Source organism: Primulina eburnea, chromosome 5, assembly GCF_022965805.1.
Source record: "Primulina eburnea isolate SZY01 chromosome 5, ASM2296580v1, whole genome shotgun sequence".
NCBI lineage: Eukaryota > Viridiplantae > Streptophyta > Magnoliopsida > Lamiales > Gesneriaceae > Primulina > Primulina eburnea.
In genome coordinates, this window is record NC_133105.1 from 5,530,845 (window position 1) to 5,543,864 (window position 13,020).

The 13,020-nt window shown below is 35.9% G+C and overlaps 1 protein-coding gene across 1 annotated transcript; it reads right to left on the reverse strand.

Annotated features, from left to right (window-relative positions):
- Positions 1-7,199: 7,199 nt before the first annotated feature.
- Positions 7,200-8,844, reverse strand: LOC140831672 (aldehyde oxidase GLOX-like). Its single transcript, XM_073195420.1, has one exon. The coding sequence runs from the start codon at positions 8,835-8,837 to the stop codon at positions 7,200-7,202; it is 1,638 nt and encodes a 545-aa protein (XP_073051521.1). The 5' UTR covers positions 8,838-8,844.
- Between the last annotated feature and the right edge of the window lie 4,176 nt (positions 8,845-13,020).

Consider the following 13,020-nt stretch of genomic DNA (forward strand, 5'->3'; position numbering starts at 1 on the left):
TATTAAAGACTCTATATGCTTTGCTAGAAGTAGAGTAACCAAGAAAGATACCTTTGTCCGATTTAGCATCGAACTTACCCAGGTTGTCCTTACCATTGTTGTGGATGAAGCATTTTGATCCAAAAGCGCGGAAGTAAGAAATGTTAGGCTTTCTCCCTCTCCATAGTTCGTATGGAGTTTTCTTGAGAATTGGCCTTATTGATACGCGATTGATGATGTAACAAGCAGAACTCATTGCTTCAGCCCAAAAATATTTTGGTAGAGAATGCTCACATAGCATGGTCCTTGCAATCTCTACTAGGGTCCTATTCTTCCTCTCAACGACACCGTTTTGTTGAGGAGTTCTAGGACAAGAAAAGTTGTGACCAATGCCTTTGCTTTGACAAAAAATTGAAAAATTTTCATTTTGAAATTCCGTTCCGTGGTCACTACGGATTTGTTTGATCAAAAGATTTTTCTCATTTTCAACCTTTTTGACAAAAATTTTGAAATGATCAAAGGCATCATTTTTGTGGGCTAAAAACAATGTCCAAGTAAAACGTGAAAAATCATCTACAATGACAAAAGCATAAGATTTTCCTCCTAGACTAGTTGTCCTCGAGGGACCACATAAATCTAGGTGAAGTAATTCAAGGGGCATAGAAGTGGATACAAAATTTTTATTTTTAAAAGATTCCTTTGTGTGTTTACCAAGTTGACAAGCATCACAAAAAGAATCTAATTTTAAATTCAGCTTTGGCATTCCGGAAACTAGGTCAAGTTTTAAAAGTTTTTCTATGGTGCTCATCCCAACATGACCAAGTCGTCTATGCCAAAGAATGTTGTCATCAACATTTAATGTTACAAGGCTTTTTATTTTTGAAAAAGATGAAATCTTTAAATCGACCTTGTAAACATTTTCACTTCTATAACCTTTGAAACTAATGGTTTTGTCAGTTGTGAGTGATACAGTGCAATCGTGTGGTGTGAATTTGACTTCATAACCCCTATCGCACAATTGACTAATGCTTAGGAGGTTATGTTTAAGCCCTTTCACAAGAAGTACATCATCAATAATAGTAGAGTTAGATATACCTATTGAGCCGATGCCTTCTATGATCCCTTTGCTGTTGTCTCCGAAGGTCACCGATCCTTTTTCTTTTGGTCGAATGGATTGTAGCAGCTTCTTTTCTCCCGTCATGTGTCGAGAGCATCCACTGTCAAGATACCAAGTGCTCGATGACTTGTCTCCCCTTTGTCCCTACAAGGTTGAGATACAGTTTGATAGTTGGTACCCGTTTCTTTGGGTCCTTTGGGGTTAGTAGTAGTTGGGGATTTGGGGATCCATTTCCAATAACTATTCTTGTTGTGTTGGTGTCTAAGTTTCTTGCATTTAGGTCTTATGTGGCCTATCTTACAACAGTAAGTACATGTTGGTGGTGTTCTTGGTTTTGCCTTTGCGATAAGACTAGCGAAGTTGACTGATTTCTTTTCATATCCTAGACCTCCTTTGTCGAAGTTACACCTTTGCATGCTCAAGAGGTTTTCTAGTTTACCGCTACTCACATTGAACTTGTTGAAGGCTTTCTCTAAGTCTCTTAGGTTTGTCTTGAGCTTAGTGTTGTCATGCATCCTAGCTTCTAGTTCAGTTTTAAGTTGCTTATTCTCATTTCTAAGTGACTTAGCCTTATTGTACATACTAGTGTAAGCGGAGAGTAATTCATCGTAAGAGGGTACCTCGTCGTCATCCGAGTCGGTCAGATGATCTTCCTTCGCCATGAAGCATAGGGTAGACTCCTCTTCGTTGTCGCTGTCGCTCCACGTGGCTAGAAGGGCCTTTTTCTTGTCTTTGCCGGCCTTCTTCTTGGAGGGACACTCGTTTGCATAGTGACCCTTTTGTTGACAGTTGTAGCAGGTCACTTCCTTCTCAAACTTTTTTTCTTTCTTGTTGAAGTTGGAACTCCGCATGAATCTTTTGAACTTTCTAGTGAGGAGTGCCATTTCTTCATCGTCGCTATCTTCAAGTTGACTGGTCAAGGCGATCCCTTTCGCCTTTACTTTATCGTCATCTTTCTTTGTCTCCTTCCGGGTAGATACTTCAAGTTCATGGGTCTTTAGGGTCCCATGAAGTTGATCAAGGTCGTAGGATGCCGCATCTCCCTTGTTGGATTCAATGATAGCCGTGCGCTTTGCATCCCATTCCGCCGGTAATGCTCGAAGGGCTCTCCTCCACACTTGTTTAGTTGGGTAGTTCTCACCAAGTTGGGCAAGCTCATTGATGATTTGGGTGAGCCGCCGGAACATGGTGTCGATATCCTCCTTGGGTTCCATCTCAAAGGTCTCGTACTTGAGTTGGAGAAGGTCTATCTTCGTTTCTTTGACTTGATTGGTTCCCTCGTGGCAAATCTCCAATTTGTCCCAAATCTCTTTGGCGGAGGTGCAAGCCGAGATTCGGTTGTATTCATTCATATCTAGAGAACAATGAAGAATATTCATAGCTTTAGCATTTTGAGAGATAAGTTTCATATCGTCCTTGGTGAAGTCATCCATTCCCTTAGGAATTTCCTTATTATCCACCGTTTTCATGGGGATATAGGGACCTTTCACCGTTATTTTCCAAAGGTCGTAATCGACGGATTGGATGTATAGAGATATTCTATTTTTCCAATATCCGTAATTTGTACCATTGAAAAGAGGGGGACGATTTGTGGATTGTCCTTGGGCATACTCGCTTGCTAGATTGGCCATTTTAAAAGATTTTGAAAAACCTTGCTCTGATACCACTTGAAGAACCTAAAGGGGGGGGTGAATAGGTTCTTTTAGGCCCTTTAGCGTTTTTAAAACGAGTTTGCAAAAATTGCAAGCGGAAGACTTGAGGGACAATCACAAATAAAGTGAATGCGTAAAGTAAGTGCGTAAAATAAATGCGTAGTAAAGTAAATGCGTAAAGTAAAGAGGGATAGAGATGTTTATGGAAGTTCGACGAAGAATCGTCTACGTCTCCCCTTCTCGATGAGGATCGAGGTATCACTATATCGACTTGGCTTTAGGAGCTCCAAGCTAGCTTTTACAACCACGCCTCGATGCGTCTACTTGGCCTTGAGGGCTCCAAGGATAGCCACGAACTTTACAACCCACTCGAGAGTATTACTTTCACTCTTTTTCTACAACTCTTTTGATATTACAACTCTTTTAATCAACGCACACAAGAGATAGTAGAAAGCTTTGTAAGAGACAAGAGAGTGGAGTGGGATCGAATGATTGAAAATGCATCCTCAAAGGCCTATTTATACTAGACTTGGACGCCAAGGTTCGGATCTTCTGTTTATGCTTCGGAACGTCCGATCTGATTGAAATCAATTTGCGTAAATCTGGGATGACTTCGGATCGTCCGTTCATGACTTCGTAGGGTCCGAACATATGCTTCGGAGGGACCGATCATACTTCGTTGCTTCCGAACAGTTCTTTCAGACAGTGATGAACAACTTCGGAAGGTCCGAACTCAAGTTCGTACCGTCCGAACTTTCCCGCGTTTCCGGAGATTTGAAATCTTCAACACTTCGTAGCGTCCGAAGAGTCTTCGTAGCGTCCGAAATCTTACTCGATCAATCAGTCATATCAATTTGTCTCCGCATTGAAGTGATTTGATTGCTTGTGTTCGGAACGTCCGATCACGTCTTCGGAACGTCCGAACGCTCTCATCGCAGCTTCCGAACAGCTTCTATTTTGCTTCCGAATTGCACAATTTCGGACCGTCCGAACAACATTTCGGATCTTCCGAACGTAAACTGTTCTTAATTTCCTGCATGCCTCAATATAAAACATTAGTACATTTTTAAGCCAAGTTTTGGTATCATCAAAACAAAAACTTTGGGATATGTTACAGCATTAAAAACATTAATCTCATCCTCGAGATTTGTATGCGTTTAAGGCGTAACAACCAGGTACGTATTCCCTTATGAGCATTTCTCTCCAAGGACTTGGCATTTTTGCGAAGAAAAGCTGCATAGCTATATCTTCTTCGACTCCTGAATTCCATCTATATTTGGTAAATAACATAATGTATTCATCTACCAAACATATATCATGTAATTCAAGACTATACAGAGCTTGAGTATATTTTTTCTTCTTCTCCGTATCTTGACTATTGAAATAGTCTACCCCTATAAAGTGTGCTTTGAATAGGGTAGCCATCTTTCCAGCGATCTCACTAAGAGATTCCCCAACTAGGACTGACTCTTTCATGTCTGCTGAAGTCATGTCCCAAGCAATTTTTACTGATCCCATAAGACTCATTTCCAAAAGTTTAATGAATCCTTCTTTGTTGAGATCAAGTGTTCCTGCTGCAATCCTCATAGCAGATGTCCAATCGTCTATGAGTTCTTCTCTGTTTTTGAAGTCCAATATATCAAGGTTAAGCATAACCCCGTAAGGATGTATAGGATCTAAAACAGTTTTCCCATAGGGTGTTTGGTGCTAAGGAATTTGAGTTTTCCTTGCCCTTGTTCCCGCTGGGTGCGATCCTTTACCAGTATGGAAATCAGTCTGAGATTCTCTCATATTTTCATCATGAGATCCCATACTTTCCCTTGGTGGTTCCTGAGAAGATGACCAGGTTATTGCAGGTAGTGTTTCTCCTACTGCTGTATTCATCTTTAGATCTACTACTTTGAGATTTGCGAAAGATTCCGCAAGCTCTTGTAGATCCTCCAGACCGATCCTTTCTAACGTTGTCATCAGATCAATTTCTTTTCTGAGACGGACTTAATTAGATTGATCATCTTTTCTTCTTCAGTTAAGGGTTTTGGCACCACTCTGGCCTTCCCTTGTTGATGTAACAAAGGTTCGGTACCAAAGGATGGTGGTAACCAACCTCCTGAAGTTCTTCTACTAGAACTTGGTTGTTGTTCTAGTTTCTGTATTCTTGTTTGAATATCCTTTAAGATCTCAAGAATTTCTTCTTGTTTCTCTAGGACCTTTTCAACCCTTTGGGGTACATAATATAGCATATTGCCATAATTTTGTACCGTTTTCTGTATTTCTCTAAGATCCAGAGAGAGCTTAGAGGAGTCTGGTACTATCTCCAGAAATTTATTATTCTGAATCATAAACTTTTACCTGGGGGTGCTGTTGCTTCCCTTCGTAGATCTTTTGTTTATAAAGATCCATTGCTCCCTGAAGAATTTCTTCTGAGTAGATTTTGAAGTATGTTTTTACGGTTCTTTAAACCTTGTAAACGCATACCTTTCGTTCTGAGTTCAGTGAAGCAGGTACTTCGCTGTAATTCTTGTTCTAATTGAATTATTTCCAGGGAAATAATTTCAATTTCGAACTGGATGGTAGTTCCTGGCATATTTAACAGATTATTGAAGATCTGTTCTTTTCGGCCTGTAAGAGTCTACCTTTTGTTTCTGATATCTAACAATAGTTAGATAAACTTGTGTATATTCCAAAGTATTGGAATAGTTCTTGTAAATTACTTTTCTCGAACTAAAGTTCGGATTCATAATTTTTCGAAATTCTCCTTCTCATACATTTAGTTACTAGTAATAATAAATTTTTTGTGTTTGAAATAAATTAACCATGCTCTGATACCATTTTCGGGGCGCGGGGATCAATTAAAATCAATTAAAAGTCAAGGGCAATTTTGGCATTTTTAAATTTATTTTCTCTCACCAGGTACCAAATCATAAGTTCTTTTATATTGGGTACTGATACCCAATTAACCCTTCATTTTATCTATAGCCAGGAATCTCGACATACACAAACAAAATTATCAATTATATATATATATATATATATAGAGTCTGAGTACGTAGTGCTATTAATTAAATATTTTGAAAACCGAGGTTAAATTAAATATATTATAAATATGCTAAACAATATATATATATATATATATATATATATATATATATATATATATATATATATATATATAGTCTGAGTACGTAGTGCTATTAATTAAATATTTTGAAAACTGAGGTTAAATTAAAAATATTATAAATATGCTAAACAACTAAAAATTTAAAATAATAGCTCTGGCAAGAATCATGATAACATGTTGATGTTATGGCTAAAGAATTTCTTTTGACACAAGAGTATATTTCTTATGAGACGATTTCATAGATTTTATTTGTCTATATTTAAAATAATAAATAACAATTTTGGTATAAATTTTTTTTCATGAATGTCCCAAATAAGATATTTATCTCGTAAAATTGACTAATGAAATCATCACAAATTTTTTTTGCATTGACTTAGTTGTACTAGGTGTAACACAGGATTGACTTTAAAATTTTGAACAAAGTCATTCTTAAGAATTTTCAAGTATTTAAATATAAATTTAATTCATAGTATTTGTATATAATATTTTTATTTGACAAAAACTTTGTGTGAGAGGGTCTCACAGATCGTATTTGTGAGATAGATCTCTTATTTAGGTCATCTGTGAAAAAGTATTACTTTTCATGCTAAGAGTATTACTTTCTATTATGAATATAGGTAGGGTTGACCCGTCCTATATATTATGATCTGTGAGACGATCTCACGTGAGACCCACTCTTTTTATTTTGAGGCATAAGTCTTAACAAAAATAATAATTGAAGTACACATGAATCGTAGATTTGAAAATATCATTCCAAGTCAAATATATCCTACAGTCTGTAATTTTCTTTTTACATAGAATTAATTGTCATAATAACAATGTCGTACAAGCCTGACTCAAAAAATAAAACATATTCAATTTATAAGTTCCGTATATTTAAGTCGAGATTCGACTCAATGATTAAGGTTGAGATAATGAAAAATATTGATCTCGGGTTTGATTTTCGCTGATTATAAGTAGTTTTCTTAATTTATTCAAGTAGATTTAGATTTTTATTTATAAATTATTTGTCTAAGATAAACAAATCTCATATTCACACTCAAGTCTCATCCGTAATACATGTAATCACGTTACATCTTTGTAGTTTAAAATAATATCTTACTTTTACTCTTAAATTTCCACCTCTTAAATCACTATATATATTGTCAATAGCTATGTATTCATCACAATGATCGGCTTTTCTTGTGAAAAATGAAAATAATAAGATAAAAAAAAAGAATTGTGCAAGAGAATTACGGAAGCCTTGTTTCTCTGCAAATTTGCAACATAATTTGATGAACAAATTGATTCTAACTAATATCCTATGTGGAGCCGAAAAGAATGTGAAATATTTTCAGCTAATTCGGACCCAAATACCCACACTAGGGATGCCCTGATGACACACAAACAAGAGATAGTATCCCGATGGTGCAAGATTGCCTGAACCGGGCGCGACGACCGGAATCTGATATGTCGATCTTGCAACAGCTGTTACACTTCCTACTCCACTAAGAACCAGAAGTCTTTGATTCATTGAAAATGTATGTGTAACAAATGATGGTGCCACCATTGTCACCATGAGAGAAGATACATTTAGCCGACCCGGAGGGATCGTGAACCGGACATTGATCGTTTTTCTGTACCCGATTTTAGCTTGTGAAGGTGGTGAAACTATTGTGGGGCGCAATTTTGCAAACTTGGGATCTAAATATGGAGGAGAAAACGCTTCTATGCTTAAATCCGTGGGAAAAAGTTTGGTTTTAAAATCGTAGTAAACATGGGGATTGTTGCCACCGACCAGAACCCTACCATCACGAACGAGTATTGCTGTTGAGTGGTACATTCGAGGCCTGGAACTCGGGTTATGCACCTCAAATCTTGACCCGACTCGATTGTTTGGTCGGTAAATTACCGGTGATAGAACCGGGTTCCGAGCGGATCCCCACCCGGCAGTACCCGAGCCCGCTCCGTTTATGATCAACACATCGCCGGTTGGTAATAACAACATATCCCCCATCACCCGACCCATTGGCATGGTCTCCATCATCCAGCTTGGATTCGGATCGTTTATTTGGATCCGTCCACACGTATTCAAAGCTCCGATAAAAGTACCATTTGCTCCTCTTGGTGCACCTCCACACACCAATACTTCGGCTCCAGTACTGTTCTTCAATGGAAGTAAAACTGCAGAACCTGTACTAGGATAATTCCTTGGGTCCCCACCTGGGATTTGCGGGTAATTTTTCACCACTGCCCTTTTGACATAATCGAACAAGATAGCTCGATTATTCGCAAAAATGAATAAGTTGCCATCGCTATTGAGAAAAACAAACGGATATAGATTGTTCTCGAGGACTGGGACATTCGTCTGCACCAGAAATGGCAAGCTGTAAGCTTTATCAGCTCCGGATCTTTTCGGGAAAAATTCGTAACTGAACTGCCGCCGCCCACCAACTATAATCAGCCGACCATCCGGCAGAATGTGGATGGTCGAATACCATCTTCTCTGTATAAGGGCACCATTGATCTCTTGCCAATCACAAGAATTACCTCTGCATGGTTTGTACATTCTAACGTTGTGATCACCGTCATTGAATCCACCCATCTGAACAAGGGTCCCGTCAGACGTGACGGCGCCGGAGGAGCAGAAGGGGTCAGTGATGAGAGTTAGGGGGCGGACGGCATTGGAAGCGATGTCGTATTCGACGGAATGTGCGGTGCAGTCTCTCTTGAGGGTGAGGTTCTTTGAATTATTGCGACAGTTTCCGTTTGGGAGTGAGATATTTGATGCTCCAAAGTCTGTGGTGTCGAAAATGACGACTCGATCTGTGTTGAGCAGTTGCATGTGCATGGCGGATAAGCCGATATTGGGAAGGAGGAGGTCCCATTTGCCGGCGGCGAGTGTGAGAGTATCCCGGTGGAATGGAAGCAGTAGAAGCGGGAAGAGAATGTGTTGGAGAAGGAAGGGAAGATTGAATGGGGGAGCTTTCATGGCTATAGGTTTTGTATCGTTTGCGGTGTGGGGGAAATGTGGAAGATTGAACGGAGCTCTAAATAGACTTGCAATTTATGAAAATAGAGGTGGATCTAATTGAAGGTGATAGCCTGATATTATTATAAATTAAATTAATTCCATTAATATATATATATATATATATATATATATATATATATATATATATATATTTCATCTATCGAATCTCCACTTCCCAATATTTTTCGAAAATAATCGGGTTCAATTCCATATATAATTATAATATAAACAAATAACGAAACGTTTTCTTTAAACAAAATATCTTTAAATTTTCAATAATATCAATATTACAGATTTTTTGCATATAAATAATATTCACATGTATCAAATAATTGATATGTTTAATATATTTAAATCAAATAGTAAATAAAAAAATCCCTTAAATTTTAATTTGTTTATATAAAATTATACACCGCATTTATTTTGAATTAGTAAGTCTTAAATAATTGTTTATATGTTCCTCACTTATGAATATCCACGCTTTGTTCGGAAATACACTTTAAAAATATGAGTGAGTCTCATGTGATACCGTCTCACGGATAATAATCTGTGAGACGAGTCAACACTACCCATATTCACAATAAAAAGTAATATTTTTTCATGGGTGACCCAAATAAGAGATCCGTCTCACAATTACGACTCGTGAGACCGTCTCATACAAGTTTTTACCTAAAAGTATTTAGTGTTTTATAAGTGAAATAGAATTAAATTGTATGTGTGGGGACCCGGACGCTAATCATCTTCTTAATCATCTTTGGGGTTTAATTATCAGTTAAGATAAACAGGGTCTAAAAATTTTCTTTTAAAATGCGGAAGGTAATGGAATCAATCTATTATACAAACTAGTATAATAATACAAATCTTGTATAACATGCCTCTAATTTAAAATTAGGTTCAACTACTACATTCAAGTAATAAAATCTATCTACATCCAAGTCCGTGATCACCACTCTAATCTCGATCTCTCCTCATCTTCTGGACCCTGATCCTGCCCCACCTGTTGTCATGCACACATACAAAACACGACAACAGCCGGATAACTCCGGTGAGATATAAATATCCCAGTATAAACAATGTATTAAATGCAAGCATATAAAACATATATAAAAGCATAAACAAACATCAAAACATGTATCTAATCTGACTACATGAATCAATGACTCGTGATCTAATCTTATCTTATCTCAAATCTAGGGATCCCGATCTAATTTAGACTTTGGTATGCTGTATCGAATGTGTCTGAGATAGACGTCGATCTACATCTGAAGCTCTTCGATACACCGTAAGTCTAGAGTCTTATCGGTTCTGAGAAAGACTCGGCGGTTCTGCCCTAGCTAGGCTGTCTGCCCTAGACTCGGACTCTGACTCTATTCTAAGTCAATCCATTAACATATCAATCTGATAATCTGCAAATATCTATGCAATAAAATAAAGTATGTGATTTAGGGAAACTCAAGTCAAACCTAACTCGAGTTGTGCAATCCCGAATCAACATTTATTTATACCTTTATCTTCCCGCTCTGACGAAGACGAAGTCTTGTATTCTGATCTGTCCATACCCAGTCTGGAAATGACAATCACATAAATACGATATCAGTATATATCTTAATTCAAAACCTGTTCTGATCAGTACTCAACTCAGTATATAATCTGATCCATATCTGAACAAGGTACAATCTAATTCATATCAACAATGTCACGTTACAATCGAAATCATTACTGAATCTGATCAATTTAATCAACTGATGTTTTAACGGCATAACAATACACTCTTGATACCCCGTCAATCTGAACATCACAAATATAATACTGGACTTCATAATCTGTGTTAATATAATTCATAGTCTGAATACTAACACAATTCTGATATCAAATCTCCATCAATTTCACTCTGAAATTCATAACAATTGCATAATCCGTCTATTCTTAAATCTGACTTCAATTATACAATGTCTATTGTAGCAGAAACACCATATCTGGTTTCTATTCAATTCTGACAATATCATAAATTCAAATCACGTCTAAACGTAATAAAACTTACGTCCAGATGAAACCTGCGTTGCTAGGAACACAGTGCTGAAGTCGGATTCAAAATCAGACGGACGAATTTCTCACAAAAAGCGTAAGGATTTTTCAACCCTTTGCCCGAACCCTTTTCTCGATCTTTATCCTCGTTTTTCTTCTTTCAAAACTGAAGGATTCGTGTATATATATATATACATCCACTTCCATGCAAAAAGACGAGTGGCTCATTCCGCCTTTTACACGTCTCGCGCTCGAGCGGTAAGAAAGTACCGCTCGGGCGCGACACTTTCTGTCCGGGTGCGTGGCTTATTATCCATTGGCGCTCGAGCGGAAATTTTCTACCGCTCGGGCGCCACACGTTCTGTCCGACGATCAATTTGTGATGCATTGGCGCTCGGGCGGTCCTTTTCTACCGCTCGAGTGCCGAAGGTTCTGTCCAAATTCTTGGCTAACAATGCAACGACGCCCGGCTTCTTCATTCGAGTTCGTATAACCTCAATCATGTCAATTAATCAACGTCTGATTACAGTAATTAAATCTCGGGCATTACAGTATGTTAGGATAAAATATGTGTAAAACATTTTTGAAAAATATTTTAGAAAAAATGTTCTTCAAATATATTTTTTTACAAAATATTGGAGATATATTTTTAGAATAAGAAAACACGTTTAACGAGAATTAAAAGAATTTTATTAGGAGTGAGTCTCATGTGAGACCGTCTCACGGATCATAATCTGTGAGACGGGTCAACCCTACCCATATTCACACTAAAAAGTAATACTATTAGCATAAAAAGTGATACTTTTTCATGGGTGACCCAAATAAGAGATCCGTCTCACAAATAATACCCGTGAGACCGTCTCACACAAGTTTTTGCCTTTTATAAAGTAATTGTCAAAATATCTTCATAATTATTTTTAATTCTAAAAACGTTTTAATATAATATTTATACAAACACATATTTATTTTAATATTTTTTTATAAAATATTAGAAGTAATTGTTTAAACGGAATACAATAAAGTAATTTGCAAATAAAAATTTATTTACGGGAGGTTCCATTTTTTTAGGTTTAATTGTTGAAGATTGTAAAATTTAAATATGAAAATTCATTTTGACTTCTAAAATATCCAATCTTAATTATCTCGCGACATGTCTGTCCATTATGCTTGCACGACTACAAAACAAAGCGCGTCAAAAAGTTGTAAATTCTAAAAATTTTAGCTGTCAGAATGCATTTTTTATTTAAGCGCAATAATTAATTTATCCATAATGTCTAAATTCAAATGGACTAGAATAAATTATATTTTAATAGTTAGTTTTATTTTAAAAAATAACTGTATGAAAATTTAATTTGGTTAATAAATATTTTATTCTTTACTTTTTAAAAATTTCTTGATGAGATAATTTATTTTATAATGATAGGGATAAATTTTCTAAAACAAAATATTTATGTTAATACACATACGAGTTTGTGCAAATTAATTAAAGTTAAATATCATTTTGTTAGATTAATATATATTTCAAATTATTATTATTAATAATATATAATTTATTATCATGCATAGGGACGAACTAAAATTATTTATACGTTCTACCCCTAGCAGTATTTGAAATCCCTATTTTCAATTCAAGTACTGATTTTGATTTGATTTATCATAATTTCAAAGATTTATACTATATATTAGCTCAACATACTTTATCTTTTATTAAAATCCACTCATATTGCTCAATAAAATTTTACATAATATAATTTTTCTTAAAAAATATCTCATTTTAGAAATATAATGAAATATATAATAAACGTCAACGCAGTTTCTTCAAATATAACTAAAAATAAATATAATTCGAAAAATAAAATATATATTATATAAACAAAAACTCATATAAAATTGTCTCATTTATCAATTTTATGAGACGGATCTCCAATATAATCTGAACCATTAAATATTATTTTTGGATAAAAAATCTCATCTAATTTAAAAAATTCGGTGAAACCATCTTAGTCTATTTTTATTATATTATTATCATCTATATCTATTATATGTTACAATTAGTAAGAATCTCTACAAACTAGAGTAGAGACAAAAATAGTGTCTTAGTGTATTTTTTGTCTAT

What these genes read in the sequence shown, in the direction of transcription:
- LOC140831672 (XM_073195420.1), bottom strand. Translation starts at nt 8,837, where the DNA reads ATGAAAGCTCCCCCATTCAATCTTCCCTTCCTTCTCCAACACATTCTC.